This window comes from Crocodylus porosus, unplaced genomic scaffold (assembly GCF_001723895.1).
Source record: "Crocodylus porosus isolate Cpor-Errol unplaced genomic scaffold, CroPor_comp1, whole genome shotgun sequence".
Classification (NCBI taxonomy): Eukaryota; Metazoa; Chordata; order Crocodylia; family Crocodylidae; genus Crocodylus; species Crocodylus porosus.
The window spans coordinates 4,210,392-4,231,804 of NW_017728935.1; the positions used below are offsets into that span (position 1 = coordinate 4,210,392).

At 50.2% G+C, this 21,413-nt stretch overlaps 1 protein-coding gene across 1 annotated transcript in view; it reads right to left on the bottom strand.

Moving 5' to 3' along the window:
- Positions 1 to 21,413, bottom strand: part of GRM4 (glutamate metabotropic receptor 4) — a 171,646-nt gene that overhangs the window by 23,511 nt on the left and 126,722 nt on the right. Inside the window, exons 6-8 of the mRNA XM_019546715.1 lie at positions 14,289 to 14,489; positions 10,399 to 10,535; positions 6,119 to 7,054 (exon numbers count right to left, since the gene is read on the bottom strand). Coding sequence (XP_019402260.1) covers positions 6,119 to 7,054; positions 10,399 to 10,535; positions 14,289 to 14,489 — 1,274 coding nt within the window. The remainder of the gene's footprint in view (positions 1 to 6,118; positions 7,055 to 10,398; positions 10,536 to 14,288; positions 14,490 to 21,413) is intronic.

Here is a 21,413-nt window from a genome sequence, read left to right on the forward strand (position 1 = left end):
TAAGCAAACAAGCAGTCGTTATCTATTCTCTTCACTTTCTCTGGCTCTCCCTTCCTCCCTGTGAAAGCAAACACGATAAACAGAAGAATATACAATGACACCACAATTCGGCTTCTGCCTTATCAGCACAGGAAACCGTCTCTTTCGTTAGATCCGCTGTTATTGCTATTTCTGTAATCCTCCGGGATCTGCAGGGATAAGAGGCTCCTTAGAGAAAGGGCTTGGGGGACTTGTTATAAAAATAATGTGCCACCTCCATGAAAAGTTGTAGACACAAGGTAAGGGGAAAAAAACCCATCAAACAGATCTTATCTGACTCTTCCCGGAGAAAACAATGAGCCGGGCTTGCTCATGCAGCTCGGATGGGACTTGGGCGTAGACGTTCGGAGGAAACACCTTGGGTGTGATTTCAGCCCTTGGCAGCAAAATAGTGCGTGCGTGTGTGTGCATGCGTGTGTGTGTGTGTGTGTGTGTGTGTGTGTGTGTACACACGTGTGTATATACTCGTGCACACATATGTGTATGCAGACACGCTCTAAATGAAGCCACCTTAAGGGAGCAGAGCTAGATTAGGATGCCCTTGGTAGTGCCTACAGGCCTTCCCTGAGGCCAAGATCCCATTGTGTTAGACACTACACCCACAAGCCCATAGTCAGAGATGCTCCTTGCCCCTCCAGTCTATAGGAAAAGAAGGCAGGAGGGGCCTCTCCAGCCATTAAGGTCAGTTCTTTGAGTGCACAGACAACCAGGGATCTTAAGTCCTAAAGACCATCTAGTCTGCCCCGCACATACCACGACCCCACAGCACATTGCAGAACCAAACACACCTTGCAATGTGCCACAGGTCAGAAACAGGGGACATGAGGGATCTGCAAAGGCAGAGGAATAATTGGTTAATATGTGCTGAGGAAGAGGGCCATGCCTCAAGCTACAGAGGGAAGCCCTTCCCCAAGCCCCGATACCCTCGGCAGTCGGAGCTGGGGGGGAAAAAATCCTCCCTGACCCCCAAGTCTGGGTACCTAAGAGGTTTATGATCAAACCTAAGAGGTGTAAGAAGAATTATTACGCCGAGACAGGGAAGGGAAATGGATGGAGATTAATTGCTCAAGTTCACAGGGCAGAGTTAAGAAGCCCTCTGCCAAGTGCCAGAGCTACAGGGTTATCTTTTCTCCCTGCTCCTTCTGCAAACCCCCTACTAGCCTGTAGGCATGCCGTTGACACCAGCCAGAGAGTGCCAAGGACTGAAGGAGTATGTTTTCTCTCAGGACAGGAAGGTTTATTGCATCCACCTGGCCGAGGCCTCTAACCACAGAGGTGGGCAGGGTGACTTGGTTGTATGGACCAGCTGCTACTGTTACCTACAGTGGCTGGGCTCTGCGGGTGCAGACCTGAGCAGAGAGCTGCTTGCTGCAGCCAAAAGCAGGCTCCAGTTCCTGAGCTGTTAGGTAGACATAAATTTAAGAAGTTAACAATTTAAGTGTTAAAAGACAACGTGCATTGAGCACAACTCCTCTCCCTTCCCTCAACTTTTGAGCAGGCCTCCAAACCAGCTCTGAGAAGAAGGATAATGCTGGATTAACATGTTTTGCCTCTGCTCTTTCTGGTTCTAGGAACATTAGACAAGCATGTCAAAGACAGGCCTGTGCAAGCCTGGTACCCACAACTGCATGCCAAAGAGACCCAGGCCCTGTTTCCCCAGGAATTACATTGGAAACTCAGGAGTCAGTCAGGTGATTAGTGGAAGTGGAGAACGAGGTCTCTGGGATGCCAGGAAATACTGAGATCCCAAATCCCAAGGGCTTTAGCTGAAGCAGTCAACTGAATCCCAGCTCCTTCTTTGGGGTACATGCACACAAGTTAGTGGGGGGCAATATGAACCTCTTCAAACCAACTCCTAACAGGGGCTTTCTGATGGACACAAAGAGCTTCAGGCACTGAACACTGAACCCCCTTCATCTCCTTTGATACTTCAGCCTTGACGCCTTTCCTTCATGTCAGCAGAAGGTCGCTTGCCTTTGAGCATCTGCAGATCAGCTAGACCAAGCAGGAGTGTCTCACTACCACGCAAACGATCCTGTCCCCAGAAAGGGAGCACCAGGACATTGCTCCATTTCTGCTCAGTGGACGTGAGGGAAGTGAGGATGCTTTGATGAGAAGGATGGTGGTCTTGCTTCCAAAGGGAGTTGGGAACATCACTTTCCCAGCCTCTAATCAGCTTGTTAGCAGTCTAATAGTAGAGAAGTCTTGAATATTCCAAGCCCCCAGTGTGAGGCAAGACTTATTGTTGAACTGCTACTTGACAGCCAGCTTTTGGCAGCCCTAAATTATCCCATGACAAGCTGCAGTGAAGAGGTGAGCAACCTTGCGCATAATCTACAATCATTATCATTTCCATCTTTATTACCCACAGTATGCCGAACACATTAAGGCAGCTTTAAGGGAGCTTTTGTTTTGCAATAATTTCTTAAGAAACCTGCTTTCTTGTTAGTATCTCCCCTGCCATCTCATCAAAATGGAAATGCTACTGAAGGCTCTATTTATTTTCTTTAATTCTCCTTCCCGCTTTCAGCCCAAGCTGTTTGATTTGGTTGCAATCTCATGTCCAGAACAGGAGGTTGGTCCAAGGTATAAGACATGTGTCAGGACTTGGGTTCATCTCCAGTGCTGATAAGCGCCATGAGATGGATGGCAAGCCAGAGATCCCTTCCCCAGGATCTATACCCACAATTTCAGAGCACTTTCCTGAAGGACTCCAGGGAAAAGCCCATTATCCTCAGCCAACACTTCTCCCTTATAATGTGAGCAGTTCATCCTCCAAGGTTTCAAAGCATCTGCCACAAAGAGCATCATAGGTGCCATGTCTACCTGGGCTAGCGCTATCCAGTCATAGCAGCATGGGTGTAGGAGGTGCTGAGGCAAACTCAAGTACCTGCTCCGACACCTCTTTGATATGAAGAGCCACTCTGGATGGACAGAGACTCCCCTCTGGCCTAGTCCTGGCAATCATCAGGAACCATGAGGAAGGACCTGCAGACTGCTTTGCGAGACCTGGTGTGTCACAGCCCTGGAAGACCTTTGCAGCACTTTCAAAAGACTCCCAGAGACAGAAGAAGGAAAGGGGAGTGTGGCTGGAGAAGTGGGAAAACAAGGAGATTCACGAGGGTGCCAGCTAGGGTGGCCTCTGGCAGGTGTGTGAAAAGCAGGGCTGCCTGCCCAGCACACCTGTACTTCTAAACTTACCTCCTGCGCCTCACCACCACACACGTGCCTTGAGATATCATCAAGTATGCCAGGCACTGCACAGAAACCAAACTCAACTCAGCTTCCCACTCCTGATGACGGAGTCCAAGATAGCAGCCCACCGGGAAGGAAGCAAGGTGGGGAACAGGCAGTTGGCCACGGATTTCACCCCAGCAACAGTGCAAAGGCTCATCTATATAAAGCACAAGCCAGGTGAGGGAGGGAAAGTCATTTTAACCCAGCTGCTTTGCAACTGGACTTTTTTACTAGGGATTTTGGACATACCTATTCATATGGAGCTTTTGGTGATAAATTCATGCTTCTCATTCTCACTTGATTACAACCTGGGCTTCTTACAGACGAGATTCCTTTGAAAAAGTCAGTATTACCAGTTGGTAGGTAGGGAGCTAGGTCGATAGATCGATCGCTCGATCGAGCTCACTTTCTCTTTTGGAAATATTTCCTTCTGTACTACTTACATAGTGACACTCCTAAAAGATAACAGGCACTCAGCAATTGAAAATCCACAGGGGAGAAGTCTCCGTTTCCAATGTTATGGATATGGAGGGTGCAGTGAAAGCTGATCAGTGCCTCTTTCCAAGTCCCCGCCTGCAATCAAGTCGCTCAGACATTAATAAGCACAGGCTGCATCCTGCAGTGCTTCATGGAGTTGAAGCTAACGCTGGGCAGCCAGGCTTGAATATCCTTCCATTCATCTTCCTGGGGAGAAAGACATGAAACTGCACACCCCTTCTGCAGGTAGTGAGACTCTCCATAATCCCCACTCACTAGACTCCACCTTTCTCAATGCTGGTCTCTCTGTATTACAGATAAGGGTCTGGCCTAAGCTTACCCCATCTCCACTGACTGCAGAGCCTTAACATCGCATTGCTTAACAGACTGCAGTCTCAGGCCACCTACTTTGCTGCTGACAAGACCCGAGAGAGATGGATTGCATTTTTCACCCGCCCTGCTCCCTGCTGCACATTGTGCCATCTTTCCCCTCGCAGGCAAGCGGAGGAATTTGTCATAGAAGCTTGTGTTGCCAAAACACGCAGGTGTTAATTAAAATCACAGCAACATAGTAATCGAGTGAGGAGCAGCACTGTACAGCACAGATCAGTGAGTGAGGGGAAGCTTTGAGGGGTTGTTTTTCTCTCCCCAGATGTCTCATGCTGGTAACACAGTGAGTGTTCCCATACGTACAACTTTTCTTTGGGAGACCGGTTTTGCATGGAGGAAAGGCACATGATCAGCACACTCCAGAGGCCTCTGTTTATTCATATGGAATGGATAAAGCCACGGCAGACTTCCTGCACTTCACTTGCCTCAAAAATACCCAGCAAGTTAGGCAGGGAAGGTGTTGCACTGATGTGGGGACTGCAAAGGACATGATGAATGGATGCAGAACAGGACAAGGAAGCCACCAAGGACAGGACCATCTTTGTGCTGCAGCCACGGGGCTGTACTCCCAGTTTAGCTCCTGTTTGGGGACCGCAGACAAGTCAGGTAGGCCCAGATTCAAAGGCCTTAGGAGCCAAGCTCTCACTGATTTCGATAGGAGTTAGGTGCCTAAATACCCTTGGTGGATTGAGTCGCTCACCTCTTGGGGCTTTAATTCCCTATTTGTAAAGTGGGGAAAACAATCCTGCTACTGTCTATCTTAACTAGTTAGATGATCGTGGAGAAATAATCCCTGCCGATGGGCCAGTGCAGCGCCCAGTACAGTTGGGCCCTGGTCTCAGCTTGGTCCTCCAGTCCCCACCAGCGTACAAATAACAGCAGTGCAGTTAGACAGCTGTGAAGAGCAGCTCAGGACTTCACACCTGGCAAGCATGAAAAGGGGAAATCAGGGTCTGAGGGCCCGTCTGCAGAGAGTCTATCAGCAATAGTGGTAGCTACAGCGCCACGGACGCTTCCCTTTCAGGACCGGCAGAGACCAGGACTCCTCCACTGGTTTCTGGCCTTGCACTGGAGAAAGCCAGAAGAGTCCTTCTGCTCAAGAAGCAGCCTATTTTCAGGGCCCCTTTGTGCAATCAGAACATAATTCACCCCTGGGCCAACCTCGGCCAAGCAAAGTGCCAGCCAAATGGGAAAGGATTTACCTTTGGGTTCCCAGAAGAACCCCCTGAGGTTAGCTGTGTTTCCATGAAAACCATTACACTAGCGGCTCAGGCAATCACGGGTGGCCAAAGTGCATTTAAAAGCAGGACACCCATCTGCTCACAGCTTCAGTGTCTTGGGAATGGCAGCTGACATGCACATCCCATTTCTCAGCTCCCGAGACACTAACAGGAGTCCTGAAGAGGCTGCATCACCCTTTAAGAGGCCGCAAGGGTCTCAGTGCCTCATAGGATCAGGCTTTTAATCTGTAGCTGAAGTAGGAGGGAGGAGTATGAAGCAATAAGGTAAAGCCCTGTGAGCCCACTCCATAAAGAACAGGAGGCTATTATACCGTTGCCCCTTTAGCTCTGGCTGATATTAGGGAAGATGGGGAGAAGGACTCTCTTATGGGGATATCGAGTGTCTAGGGGGAGTACCTAGGGACACCGCATTATTCTGTCTGTACGTTCAGAGCTGGCGTCAGTCGCATCCAAGCCTGTGGGAAGGGAAGGGAAGGGAAGGCAGGGCACGAGAAAGCAGGAACAAAAGGCAGACAGAGAAGGGGCCAAGAGGAAACAGTAAAAACAGAGGGAACTGATGAATATGGAGGTGGAGGGGCACCAGATGCATCCAGTCAAGCAGGGCCCATTCCCTATGGGAATCCAGTAGGATCATAGAGAGTCCCTGCACCTCACTCAAGGCCCCTCATTCCCCACCTTCCAACACATGAAGGATGCCAGTCATGAACTGCACCCAACAGCTCTCCCTCCCTTACCTTTTCTGCTGACTGTGATGTCCCGAAAAATATGGGAATGAAGGCTAACCAGACGATGCAGGTAGTGTACATGGTGAACCCGATGGGTTTGGCTTCGTTAAAGGTCTCTGGGACCCCGCGGGTCTTAATAGCATACACAGTGCAGGTCACCATGAGGAGCATGCTGTACCCAAGCAAACAGATGAGGGACAGGTCAGAAATGTCACACTTGAGGATGCCCCGGGCAAAGTGGGGGTTCGTAGTCCGCTGGTCCTCATAGTCAATGATGGAGTGAGAAGGGTCCACAATGAACCAGATGCAGACCCCCACCAGCTGCAGAGAGATGAGGCTGAAGGTGATGACCAGCTGGGAGGCAGGGCTGATGAAGCGCGGGGCGCTGACTGACTTCTTGCCCTGCTCAAAGATGCGGTAGATGCGATTGGTCTTAGTGAGCAGGGCAGCGTAGCTGACACTCATGCCCAGCCCCAGGAAGATGCGTCTCAGAGAGCAGGTGCCGAGGTCAGGCTCAGCGATCATCAGGAAGGTGGTGGCATAGCAAAGGAAGATCCCCGTCAGCAGGACATAGCTGAGCTCCCGCCCCGAGGCCTTGACGATGGGCGTGTCGTTGTAGCGCACAAAGGTCACCACCACAAAGAGGGTGGCGATGATGCCCACGATGGCAATGAAGACGGGCACCACAGCCCAGGGCGAGCTCCACTCCAGCTTGACGATGGGGATGGGGACACAGCTGGTGTGGTTCTCATTGGGGCGCTCGCTGAAGCGGCACATCTTGCAGTGGAACTCATCCAGCTGGTACTGGTACCCGTCGCAGCGCTCGCAGTGCCAGCAGCAGGGGATGCCCTTCACTAGCTTCTTCCTCTCACCTGGCTTGCAGGGCAGGCTGCAGATAGAAGATGGGAGCCACTTGCCTCCGCCAGGCCAGTGCATGCTTTCTATCTGCAGAAGGAGAGAGGAGACGCCTTGCTGAGCAACAAGTGCCTCACCGAGGGCACCAGGGTCCGCTGCACCAGTTAGTACAGTGTGGGGAAGCACTGGGGGTGATCGCACTCCTGACCTGGAGCCCCCTTCAGCTTCTCAACACTGTACTGCAGCAGCCCTTCCCCACCTACCCCAGAGCAGTGCCCCATCTCACTCACGCAGCAACCCTTGCTGCCCTACCCTCACCCCTCCCACGAAGCTCCTTCAGTGCACCCCCTTCCTTCCCTCCATCCCCATCTCAGCCTCACTCCAGTAGTCTTTCACCTCTCCCAACATGGGCTGGTGTCATGACGGGATCAAGAAAGCACTGGGGAGCAGAGATGCTGTCTCAACACTCATGCCACCATCAGCCTGGGATCAATCAGAACCTCAGCCCCCAGAAGAATGATGCTGGTGCATTGACCTCCTGGCCATCAACCTCTACTCTCTTCTTTAAATAAATATGCACAAGAGTGTAGAAATCTGAGGTCCAAACCATCTCCTGGGTCACTGCAGGACTAATATGACTCCTAACTGGGAGCGAGACTTGGGCTCCAGGCAGAACTTTATACCCTTCAACAGGATTCGAGCATCTCCTGCTCCGAGTAGCCACAGTAGAGAACTGGAACCCACCACTGGGGACCTCAATGGTTGTGAGGAGCAACATGACAGTGCCTGATGCTATTTTGCTCCTACCTGGCTGTTGCTGTTAGAGGGAGTGTCATTTGAATGCTTGGCATGGGAAATACTCCCAAGGAAAAGGTTGCTGGTAAACAGGCTGTTGCTCCTACCACGTGTTGCTGCATCTGAAATGCAGCTGTTCTTCCTTTCATTCACTCGTACCAAGCAGGTTGTTTCTGACCCTCCATGATACTCACCAGGATGCTGCAGGGGCTGAGAGATGAAGGAAGAGCCCAAGAGCTCAGGAGGGAGATAATATACTGTGGTAAGAGCAAAAATGGCTCACAAAAAAGGTGGTCAGGAATTCTCAAATAAAGCATATTCCGTCCCCCATCCTCCACCCCTTTATCACAAAAAGGCAAGGCTGATTCATCAAAACCAAGACACTGGGTCCAGGTTGCGTTCAACTCATTTTCCAATGCAAGCCTTGAAATTGTCCACATGACCCATCTGGACATTTTTAAATGAAAATTCCCACTTTCCAGTTTGAAATTATTCTTTGTTTCAAGTTAAATGGTGGTAAAACATGGGGGAAAAAAACATTTAAAAGGCAAAATCAAAGCAACACGATTTGCCGTTATCAGAACAAAGTCTTTCAACTGGGCTGATCCCATTGTTTTTTTAACATAAACAATTTTGGGATTTCAACTTTTCTTCCCAATTTAGGACAGGAAAAATGTGCAAACTTCAAGAATTCTCAAGGGATGGGAGAATTGTTTTCTGCCGATTTCTACTTATGGGGTTGCCGGACGTTCTGGCATCGAAAGGACAGGAGGGAAAATGGAGCTGTGGCTAAAACCTATTTCTTGTTTCTGAAACGCAGTGCCTCGCACGCATTTAGTACCATCAACCCAACCAGGCTAAGGTGCAAAACTGCTACGTACAAAGACCATTTCTAGAATCGATGAGCCGCAGCTATCCCTGGAGTGGAAGGACGAAAATGATAGAGAGAGAGAATGATAAGCTCAGCAGCGACTGTTTGTTGACCCAATGCAAACACAGTGCCTCTGGGAGATTTTTAAAAAAAAAAAAATTTAAAGTCCCAAGCCCAGGGGCAAAGCTAAGACAAAAGACAAAAGATTTTTTTTTTTTGCCCGAGTTAAAAAAAAAAAACCCCAAACCCTGGTGACCTCTTTGAAATGCTTTGACAGCCAAATGCTTTGGAGCTGAGTCTAGTAATTTGGCCAACGGCTCATTGTGGCATCAGGGATGTGCCTTTTGCTGCCACATGAAAACCCGTCTAAATTTGGTCGATTCATAAGCCTTTGAAAAAATACCATTCAAACAGGCTTGCTAGACACTTCTGAGAGGTTAGCCAGGAGCAGTGACTGTGCTCCAGTTGGCTTTCCTTGCAGGACTTCTCTTTCAAGTGCAGCAGGACTTCCCTTGCAACTGCAACTCTGGGTTGCACAGACGGTTGTATCCCCGTCCTGACCTGAGAGCAGGGCGCCTGTTTGTCCTGTGTTCTCGACGACAGCCCTGTTGGGCCCTGGCAGCATGAAGGAGAAAGCATCTTGGCTGAATGCAGAGGGTACGAGAGCCAGTACTGAAGGTGCAGTATAACAGATGGGGAGAAAAAGCTTGGGGTCCAATGGTAGTCAAAGGGACTGGTCAGGAAAGGGGATGGGGGGGATGGGGGAGGGAGACACAGATCTGATGATGGGCAAGGAGAAAGCTGGGTCTGGCTGGATAGGGCTGCACAAGTGGGGAATAGTCAGAATAGTCGGTGGGCTTTCAAACACATCCACCTGCAGAGCCTCAAATGGACCCAAAACTGCCCACCCTCAGCCTCTTTCTCTGCTATAGCAAATGTCTGTGAAACCTGTTGGATAAGGGCTCTGCTCCCTCCTTGTGCCAGCACACAAAAGGGCTGACCTCTTCTGACTGCTCTCAGTTCATCCATTCACTCAAGTGTCTGAGCAGTGGCTCTAAAGGGTCCATCTCATCAGCGCATCTCAATACGACGCCCTGTGAGAGAATTTTGGTTTTTGCCACTTACTTTTAAATAATTTAAAAAAAAAACAAAACAAACTGGAAATGGCACATAAAACAATCCTACATCCAAAAACTGCTATAATCCACATGAAGTCAGAAGCTCGAGCACGAGGAAACGCTGGAATCAAAGCTGCCGATGCAACCTTAAATGGGCCACTCATGCACACACATTAGGATAGAGCCCTTTAATTACACACTCACATACTAGGGAGAAAGCAATGAGTGAGCATGTCATTAAAGACTGTTTCCTAATGCGCACACAACAAGGAGGCTGAACTGAGATTGTGCAGGCAGCCTTAATTATGGCATTTCCTAACCTAGGAGTGCTTATCTTTGCGTCCGATGCTCCTCAAGGGTGTTCCATGAATGCAGAACATGTTACATCCTTCCAGAGCTAACAGTGTATCATGCATCAGTTGGGAAGAGCTTGGTTGGCCACAGTAGTGAGTTGGTGCAGCGAATTTGGGTACTGGGGATTTCCATCCCCTGTAAACCAGCTGCCGGGTCATTTCTCTAAGATTAGCACAGAGGCAATGCTGCCCAGGGAACGCTCTGGGGAGACAGGGCTAGAGCTGCTGGCCTCTCTCTTTGCCAGATGCCTCTCCACTGACTGTACAGGCAAATGCAAAACCAGTCCAAGGTCTTACATTTAAGTGCAGGTGATCACTCCACTGCCCAATGACTTTGTACTCGGGGGTGGAATTTCGGATCTGGTACTGGTAGATGTCGTAACGGCCAGGGGCATCTCCATTCTCGTTGAACGTCACCGGGGTCCCAGCAATGCCTGCAAGACAGGAAGGGGTTAGCATCCAAAGGCAGTGCACCTTGCTGCGCCCTGCACTGAATCCATCTGGCACAATCTAATCCAGATCCAATAAAGTCAGTGGGCTCTTTGCTACTAACTCCAAGAGGCCCTTAAATATCTGCCATCTTCCACGATCTTTACAGCGTTTTGTCTCTCAATAACTATGATAAAAAAATAGCCCATCCTAGCGAGCCTGTCAGAGCAATGACTGACCTCTCATGAAAAAAAAAATCACCTTGCTCATGTGGATGAAGATAACAAAAGACTCATTTGGCCTGAACCTCAGATAGGGTAGATCAGCTCAACTGTGGCTCTAGCCCCTTCAATTCTCCAAAAAAATTTCATTTCTTTCAAACAGAAATCCCCATTACCTGTGCCTGGACATTGCAGCAATGGGCATTTCTGGAATCCCTGGGGCCGGCCGCTATGACTCTACTGAGCAACAATAGCCATTGGGACAGACTTGAGCCTGAGATTTCCTTGCCTCAAATCTAGTAAGGTGTTCTAAAGCCCTAATTCAGCCTGTATTTAAACACCCCCGTTCGGCAAAGCACTAACCACTAACTAGCTGGTGCTTAGCTTTTAGAGAGGACTTAAGTCATACTGCCACTGCTCAATTTCGGTGATGCTGATCCAGAGCCTTACCCCTGCGTGAAGAGAAACTGCAGAATTCTCCACCCGCTCTAGTGGCAGTGTTTCACACTCACTTTGCACAGATGTAAACAGCTATAAAAGGTGTGAGGCCAGGAGTCAAGCTGAGACATCATTAGTGAGCAAAAGAGACGGCAGAGATAAAGGAGCGAGAACTGACGGAGATGGAGAAAGGCGGTGTAGCTAGAGGAGACACCAGCAAAACTAACATGCTCCCATGTCGAAATCGGCCCTTAGACTTGTCATTTATCCGAGCTGCTCAGTTTCCCACGTGAAGCAGATTTCAGAGATGCTCGGCAGGTCTCCCTCCTGTCCCCTAGCGGCCCGTACGTCCTCGCAACATCAGCCAAAATCTTGGTGTCTCTTTCCTAAAGCGCTGCACAATAAATCCATGCAGAGCAGCACTACATCATGACACACCATCGTTCATTCAGTGGGAACAGTAATCTCCTCTCAGCATTCAGTTATGCAGCTCACAGAGGGAAACTGCGAGGCGGCACCTCACATTTACATGCAGCCCGGACAAACGTGGACTTCATAAAATTGCCGGCTGCAGGCAGTGGCTCTTGGCAGGCTTAGCCCAGGGAAGTGCCACGGGGGATTTCTCAGCACAGATTCACACCTCAAACCTGGCACACAGCGTGCCTTGCTGCTGCAGTCACAGGCTGCCCCACAAGGCCTGGGGACCTACCTCAACCTTGGCCTGCAGCACCTTCTCCTGTGCCAGGCCCGGACCTCTCACAGCTCTGCAACAACCCTCATTAAGGACCGACCTGATGCAGACAAGTGCTGAGGTGTTCGCCCCTGCCCCAGACCTAGACCCACTCTGTGCTCTCCCCAGGCTGCAAAGGGCTTTCATACTGGACAGGTCTGCAGCAGCCTCTGCTGAGCACACACCACTCGCAAGGCAGCGAGCTTGGTCTACGGGCTGACAAAGACTGGGGAGTTAGACAACAGCACCAAACTCCTTCCACCTGCATGACCTGCGGCACCCTGTGAACCCAGGCTGGTTTGCCATGGGGGAAGGAATTAACTCACTGCACCACTGAGCCCCTGCAGTTGTAAAAGGAGCAGGGTTCGATTCAGACCCAGACAGAGCAAAGGCTCCTGAAGTGTGGACGGGCAGAGGCATAGCCGGCTTCGCCCTGACAGTCCGTTTCCAGAGAGCTTCTCCTTGCTGCATGCAAAACAACCTAAGCACCCTCCCCAACCTGTACCTGAGCCTTCCCTCTAGGGAAAGAGCATTTTCTACCTTCGTCTCATGCCACAGACACCCCTGCTTGCATGACAAGCTATGGTTGGCAGCTGAAATGCAGCCAACTTCAATTGCAACTCAGGTGCTACAGCAGACGAGGTTCTTTGGGTGAACCTGATATCTGATATTTGGACGAATGCTACTGCAGCTGCATTCATGAAATAGCGGGAAGAGGCTATCCTAATTTAGGCTGAAGTTCAAACCCAAGGCTAAAGAGGAGGCAAAAAGGTAGTGCAAATCATAAGTCACTGGGAACAGATAAACAGGTCCATAATACACCGCTGAAACTGCAGAGGGACTCTTAAGAAAGAACATGTGTAATTATCTACATTGCAATTTGACCAGGACACGCTAATTCATGAGAAGTACTAGGGGCTCTTTAGCCAGTCCTATAAATTTAGCCTAATGCCTTCACCCAAAGCACTTTGCCACTTTCTTAAAATTACTCGAAAGTTAAATCAAGTGAATTGTACAAATAAATACTAATAAAAGGAGAGAGGCGAGAATTGAGCAAGAGGGGAAGAGGGAAAAATAAATAAGGAAGACATATTGCAGAGAAGATCACAGAGAAGAGATAAATAGAAGCAATAAGCAGGACAGGACAGAAAATGTTTATTAAAGAGATATAGTATGGGGAAAAGATGAGTTTCCAGGAGAGATCTGAAGGAAGACAAAGATGTAGCAGAATGAATCAGACAAGAAGCTTATTTCAACAAAGGGGAAAGGAGAGAGCGAGAAAGAATGGAAACAGAACTGAGAAAGGAATGAACCAACGGCGGGTGGTCTTGTTTTATAGCCCTATTTTGGAGCGTGAGAAATTTAGGGCATGTCAGCACGTTCATTAATGTGTTTTTGCTAATGCGCATTACATTTAGTACCTCTGGGCACTTTTACACATGCTCCGGGGCTGGGAAGGAGGATGGCGCTTTAATTAGAGCAAATCCCAAGGCGCAGAACTCCCCACAGGGCTCGAATCCCCAAATGAGCCCTGGATCTGCAAAACAACTCAGCTGCCATTTAGGTCCTTAGGCTTCACCTGCACTAGAAAGTTGCTGCATACTCTGACATGGGTAATGTGGAATAGCCTCTTTAGTGCTCATACAGTTATAACAGCACATGAGTTTTCTGCCAGAAAAGCACGGGAAGAGGAATAACTGTACCAACACATGGCATCTTACAGAGGAACGCTTGCATGCACAACATGGCTTGTGCCACACTCATAATCTTAGCGGAAAAAAAATAAGTTGCACATCTACCCACAATAGCCGTATAGCTAACGGTTCTCAGGATACATCTGCCCCTGAGCAAGTGGTCAGAGTGGGCATTTTGAACACTGCCCGTGGGAGCGCACGTCTTGCGGCCTTTCAGCGTGCTCTGAAACCACTTGGTCTTTATGAAAACCCCATCCTTCATTTTCAGATGGGCTTAGGGAAAAATCTGGCCTTTCAACAGCCTGGGCCTCCATTTCATCGGCAACATGGGGGCAGCAATAACATCAGCCTGTCTCAGACTGTGCCCTCTTTGAGCAGGGATAGTCTGTATTTGTGTGTGTAGCACCCAGCCTACTGGTGCTACCATCTATGTTGGGGCTCTTTGCATTAGTGCAATACACAAATCAAGCAGCGAGTCCAGGCTGAGAGCAGGAGTGGGGAGCCGGGGAAGGGGCCAATTCTGTTCTTGTGCACGCCCCACCCTGGGAGAAAACCTCCAAATCATCCCAATGCTGCGAGGACGGAGAGTGCAATGCGTCCTCGTCCTCTATCACACTCCCGCTCCTTGTCGTATCAAAGGACAGACCCTCCCCATACACACGCAGGCATACAGACCTGAGAAGTTGACGCTGCGGATGTACTTGAGGAGCTCCACGCCATCCACCGGGTCCATCTTGGGGCAGAGGCCGACCTTACCGGGACACAGGTTCTTGTGCATGTTGTGCAGGGCGTGCCCCATGGCATAGACGGCGTCGATGACAAACTGCACCTTCCCCTCCTGCTCGTACGAGGAGTCCTGGCCGATCCGCTCACGATCTGTGAACACACACGGTGTAAGGCTGTGAGGAACCCACTCACTGGGCTTTCCATGAAGGCCAGTCCCATCACAACCAGCCCCTGGGCTTGGAGTACTGGAAGTGCCCCGTGTCCAGCACCCTGACCCCATGCCCCACCAGCCACGTGGGAGGGGAGTAGACAGGAGCTCTCCATAAGCCCTGTCCCTACCCCATTGGATTTACAGCTAAGAGGCTGCACTGAAGCATAAAGGCATCCCCCAAGCCAGCAGTCCTACCACGTTCTCCAGAGTGACTCAGGCTGAGATTTTGGGTTGTAGCCGTGTTAGTCTAAGGACATAGGCAGGCAGGCTTCTTTGGGTAGATGTGATCTCTTTCATTAGACCAGCGGAGCAGTTGGAAAACTCAGGCTGAGATGACAGCTAATTCTGCAAACTAGCTGTAATTGCACTGGCTGGTGATCCAACAGCATGGTTGTATATATGGCAGTTGAATAGCTGACAGCTTCCTTGTGTGGTGCACTGTAACAGCTTTGGCAGCTTGCTCCACGCAGAAGGCAGGGTAGCATTGCACCTTACAGACTAAATCAGAGAGGCATAAGCTTTTGTATGCAACTCTGTCTACTGCTGACTTCAGACTAACAGAGTAACTACCTTTTTGAGCTCACTGCAGCCCAGGCTCCTACACCCCTCTGCCAAAGCCTGTGTGGCGGACAGTGGTGTAGCACAGGAATACCTGAAGTCGCTCGCATTCAGGGAACAGCTATCCACCCCTAGCACAGAGCTCATCAACCCTGCTTCTCTTCTAATTCACCTTCGCAGCAAGTTAAATGACTTCACTTGAAGCTCTAAGCTACCACAGCTGGCTGCTTCCAGGACCCGAGGTAGTTCATTTGAAGCTAGTGTGGTATTGCTACACTACGCTGCAGCCTGCAAAAATACCCCGATAACTGCTGGAAAAAGTTGGCACAGAATGCACTGAGGCGTACAACGCCAATCCCCGTACAACGCCTGCTGAAACGAGGCGGTGAGCGCAGTGGCTCTGATGTTAAGACATGCTCCCATCAGAGGGGCAGGAGTTGGGTTGTTCTGAAATTAGACCTATAATTGAGGGTGTGGAAACTCAGGAAATCTGGTTTCAGCTCTGGTCACTCCTTCCACCAACCTGCTGCGTAACCTTGGATAAATCCTTCAGGGCCTGATTTTCAAGTCATCATTTGGGGATACCACTCGGGACAGCTGCAAGTGCCCAAGATCCATAAGAATCTGGCCGTAATCCTTCTCCAGGCCTCAGTTCCCCCAGTGCAAATAACCCCTTTGTCTGCCTTCTTTATTCAGAGGAAGCTCTTCAGAGCAGGACCAGTCTCATCCTATCTGGGCATACAGTGCCTATCACAACCGCTGCAAATTGTAAAAACAAGGCCCTACTGCAAGTCCTAGATAAAGCCACACCCTTGACTCAACCTTGGCCAGATGTGGAGGGATATGCAACCCAGACCTAAGTTTTTGTGCCTCGAGTGAATGTCTATCAATATTTCTCAGGGAATAGCTGGGAACTGCCGAATGCCTGTTGTGCAAAAATCCCCTGTGAAGCATAGTAGCATCATTTAATCACTTATAGTTGTTTAGCACTTCCATCTTAACACTAATCTCTGCTGTAAACCCCATAAAACCTTTCAGCTAGTTAGAACTCATCTTTCCCAGACAAGAAGTTTATGGTACATAAACTTTACAGGGTGAACACTAACAGCGTCAGCATGGAAATATATTCTAAACAACCCCAAAGTCACCAGGAAGCCTAAAGGAGGCTGCGGTAGATGTTTCTGAAACTGGGCCAAATAGTATTCAACATCCCAAACCTGATATGGGTGTAGAGGTAAAAGCTGAGCACTTGGGAGAGGAGGGGAAGGAAAACATCTCCCAGCACTGCATGAAAGCTCTGAATCAGCACCCATCTCCTTCCTCAATGCCAAGCTTTTTCCAGCACTACGATATATATTTTTCAGGAGGTCCCACCTCCTAGAAGAGGGCCTTTCAGGAAAGGCAGAATAACCTGCGTATGCTTGGTGGGTGATGCTGTAGCTGTGATGCTCTAGGAAACACAAGAGGCAAAGATTTTTGTGGGTGATCTCTTTTACTGGACCAATTGCATGGTTAGGATGGACTTAGACAAGCTTTCATATGCAGCACGGTCTTCTTCAGGGCACCAGGAGAAGAATGCACTGCAGTTAAAAACTCGTGTAAGTCTAGCCCAGCCATGCAGTTGGTCCAGCAAAAGAGGCCACCCACTAAAGCCTTGCCTCTCTGCATTTCCTTTGCAGCTAGTCATCCCTGGAGGGGCTTCTCAACATCCCCCCTGATTTAACGTGATCGCTATGGTTCATGTGAGGTATGGCACCTGCCAGGACGCAGTGTGCTCTGCCCTCTGGGTGAGGGCAGGCGCTCCGTCCTGGCAGCTGCATGGCCGCAATGCCTCGTGGCAAGGGCGTTGTTCCCTATAGGATGCAGGGCTGCGGCTGAAATGCCGACCCCATCCCGCCCTGCACCCGGGCACAGCCTGGTCCCACCCTTTGGGTTGTTTTGTTTCCACCGCATTGGAACCGTTGGTAGTTGGCAGTGGTCCACGCGGTATGTATTTTCCGGCATCTCAGGGCTCTCATACCCCAGTCATGGCTTAAGCTACAGTTTATGCAAAAATGATTCATCCCCCCACATGCCAGTCTCATCCACCTTGCCATTGGCATCTACAGAATCAGTCTCTTGGGAGCTATCGCGTGTCACGGGGCTGTCTGTGCGATATCCATCACTTGCTGCGTGCCCTCTGTCACGTTCTCACCACCCCTTCAATCTCCTCCCGGCCTACTCCCCGACTCCTCTGATGCCCCAGCACTGACCCATAGATTCATTCCCAACCTTTCCTGGCAACCCTGGATTACAGGATCATTCAAGTATGTGGTAATTACCAGCGACAGCTGCCTGCCTCTCCCTGTCATAACTGCTCTTAATGGGACTTGAAACATGTTAATCATTTAGCAAAAGACACCGATTAACATAGCACACTGTTAATTAAAGCTAAGGGAAAGTCCCCTGTGGTGTGGCACTGCATCAGAGAGCAACGGATGGGGGCCTCCTCAATACCCCCATCACAGCCGCAGGAAGAAAGCCCTCCAGACGCGAGGCTGAGCACAAGTGAGCTTGGGTTAGGCTACGGGCTTGGAAAGCATCGACATAAGGGGGCCAGGGCAGGGTGGGGTTTCCACGAAGTGCAGCTGCTAGTTGCCCACCTCAGCCCAGCCTGGCAAAGTCCTGAGGTTTGCTCCTCTGTTTTTGGGTGCTGATGGGACAGGAGAAGGTTGGACCCTCCCGGGTTTGGAAACCTGGCAGGCAACTCTTCAGCGGGTTGAGTACTGGGGAGCCGGCTCTAAACCGACGGACCCCGCGGACAGGACCCTAACACGCAGAATCAGATTTGACCTCGGTGTGAACAGAGACCGGGCTGACTCCTGACGGGGGCTGCCGCGCACAGACTGACCCTGTGGCTCTGTCCCCCGGTCCGAGCTGCACGGCCCAGTGTGGAGAGGGGTTGCAAAGACCCCCCGGCCTTGCGCTCCTATCACTCAAGGACTGAGGAGCTCCAGGCGGGACGCTGAGACTAGACCCCCCAGAGGGCTGGGACTGGCTGGGAGGTGGCGCTCTCCGTCTGCTAACGCTGCTGCCTCTGCTCCCTCCCATCCTCTGGGCCTGCCTCGGCCTTCCAGCCTTGAGACGTGCTTGCCAGAGGGCGACACGGAATCAAGATTATGCAACAAGGCACAGGGCTTCCCGTAAGAAAGGCTACGTTAAAAACCTGGTAGTTGTAAGCTCATTCAAGCCCCGACCTCAAAGGAACTGTGAAGCAAGCCCTTCGAGCTGGGAAAGTCAGCTAGGGTGAAGGGGAGGCCCTCGCTTCCCCAGCTTACCTCTCCAGGAGGAAGGGAGCACAAGAGCATGCAAAGGCTCTTGCAGGTGGGCAGTTTGCAGCAGGTTCCTGGTAGGCAGGGAGCCCCCCAAGGTGGCAAGGAGAAAGCCAAGGAGAAAAGCAACAGATGTTCACATTTCTCAGCTTCCTAAGAGGCCAGAACGTGACAGATCTCTTTGCAGTGCTGGAAGCTGGTACCGTGAGCAATCAAGGGGCAACCATCCCTTGCTGCCAAGTGGCAGAGACCAACTGGTCTCTGCCATCCTCTAGCCATGCATCAAGCCATGAAACTCCCTGCTGTTAGCCCTGGCTTTCTGCATGTCGGGGGCAAGGGATGATGGCCCATGGTACGCACTGGCCAGGTCAAGCCTGAGCAGGGGCTGTGAGATAAGGAGATACTTGGTTTTCTCTATCTGAGAGGGCTGGACTGAGGGCAGTGCGGCAAGGGGGTTCCCTCAGCCGAGTGTGATGCTGATACGTCCCAAGCAAGCACTTCTGTCTGCAGCATCCCTGCTCACGCACCCCACGCAGAGCGTGGTCACTTGCTCACGATGCTGCCTCGTGACTCACACAGGGAGACGAAGGCAAGATCAGAGCGGAGAGCACGAGGGATATTACTGAAGAGGAGGGACCAGACGTGAGAAGGAGGTGGGGAAAGAGAAACAGATAAAGGGAAAAAGAAGAGAGGGAAAGGCCATGCTTCCCACCATCTGCCCTCCCCTGGAGTCCGCTCTGTTTTTCTCCCAGTACAAACCCCCACCAGCACACGTCCCATCTCCACAACGTGCCCATGACATTATGCAAGAGAGATCACAACATGCACACCTCCTCATCTCTGCTGAACAAAAAGGCAGCTGCTCCTAAAGCCAGGCGGGCAGGAGCAGGGCAGCGAGAGGCAAAACAGTGCTGTGAGAACGACATACGCCGGCATCCCTGTTTCGTGCCACTCCCAAACTTCACCGGGAAGGAGCGTGGAGATGCGTTCACCAGCCAATGTGCTGGGCTGAGATGATGTTAGAACAACTGATACAAACTGACCAACAAGAAAAGATGATATCAAGGAGGTAAATTTGCAGTCCATCCTTCAAAGTTATAAAAATTCTCTCGGACTTGCACTGAGATTACTCATGCGAAGCCCGTCAAGTTCTCCCTTCTTCCACGTTATTGACAGGGGCTATTAATCTTCTCCCTCGGCTTAGGGCCCTTTCATGCATTCATCTCTCAACAAGCAGACAAGCCACTCTATCTTGTCAAGATAATTACCCATTAAAATAAAAAAGGGTGTAATAGACTTTACTCCAGAGCTACACCCAAGGGGATGCTCCCCCAGCGCTCCTATGGGGTTGCCATCTCGCAGATAAAACATGTTATCATAAGACCCACAGTATGCCACATGTGCGTTCTTCAATGTGCTCACTTGAGGCGAGATGCAGGTACACCCCTGAGTGACACAGAACCAGGAAAATCCCTTGTCGGTACGTTTCCATGCATGGCTGAGGGTGCACAACTGCGCATACTATTGCAGGATACTGAGCACACCATAAGCGCATTGCTTGCATCTTCCACAGGTTGCTCACCATGACTTGCCAACGTGCAACTGTGGGCTGCCCTTAGGATAAACGGGTTTCAGTGCCCACTCTGCTCCCCTCCGAAAGAATAATCAGCACGTTATAGGCAGTCCTGCGATGGGTCTCTACAATGAAACAAGGGCTCACTGAACTCTCTCAGGGCCTTCCCACCAACGGAAGCAGCCGAGAGCCCACAAGCTCGCAAGCCAGTCCGCTCCCCAAAGGTATTATAAATGAGACTTCCAGTTTGGAAGAAAATATTTGCCAGCAATGGGAGGTATTTTCCTTCCTGATACACATCAGTGAGGGAATTCCAACCCCAGGGTATATTTTTCTGTTTCTCCACCTCACTGTCAACCTTGCATCATCACACCCTTCCCAGGCTTGCCCTAATATCCTGAGAAGGCATGAAAAGATAGAGAAGGAGGACCGGCACAAAAATTAGACTGGAAGAAATATCTTCCCTTTACAGGAAAAAAATGACTCTTCTCAATATGGTAGAGTTAGGAGATCAAATCCAGACCCTGGTTCTGGATTTCCCTACCTTCCTGCCTTGAATTTCTGAGGCAGAACTGATTTAATCAGAGATTTTTTTTTTTTTTTAACTTCTACCACATTTAAATTTAAAAAAAAAAACTAGCACCCTCAAGCATAAAGCCCCCAGGGTGCTTCAGCCAAAAAGAGAAGTCCTCTGGGCGAAGGTGGCCTTTGATGGGTTGTACTGACTTTCATGGAATTTGTAAGCCAAAAATCACTTTGGGCCAAAGTCTGCATAGGGGTTTAGCTGCTTATTGGTGCATGTAGATGTCTAGTGGGGTTTCCAGAAATGCCTAAGTAAATTAGGTGCCTAACTCCTATTGAAAGTCACTGGCGGTGCTGGGAATTATCGTCCCAATGGGTACCTTACTGCCTTTTTAAGGCATCTAAGTCCCTTTGTAAACCCAGCCCTAAACATTTGTAGTGAAAAATGATCTCCCACCGCTCTGTTAGAACAAGCGCCTCCAGTTCTGGCTAAAAAGGATGGAAATCCAATGTCTTCCTCTCAAAACGCTGACACCAGAATACACATAGAAGATGGACATCCATCTGCATCTTCTAGGAATTAGAGAGCCCACCATCGTCATTCCAGGTGACCGAACACCAGTCAGGTGCCAGTACAAATGTTTCAGCCTCTCATAATCTAGCAATTAAGCCACTGGATTGTCAGATTCAGGACACGTGGGTTCAAGTCCCAGCTCAGACTTCCGGCGTGACCTCTGGTAACGCACCGAGGCACATCAGCACAGCCACAAAGGTGCGAGGCAGCATGGGCAGGCACATCTACAGTCATTTCCAGTTACCCAGCCCAAGTAACAACAGCAGAGAAGCCATCAATGCAGACTTCAGCCCCGGCTCACAATCGGCCTATATCCCCCGCTTTT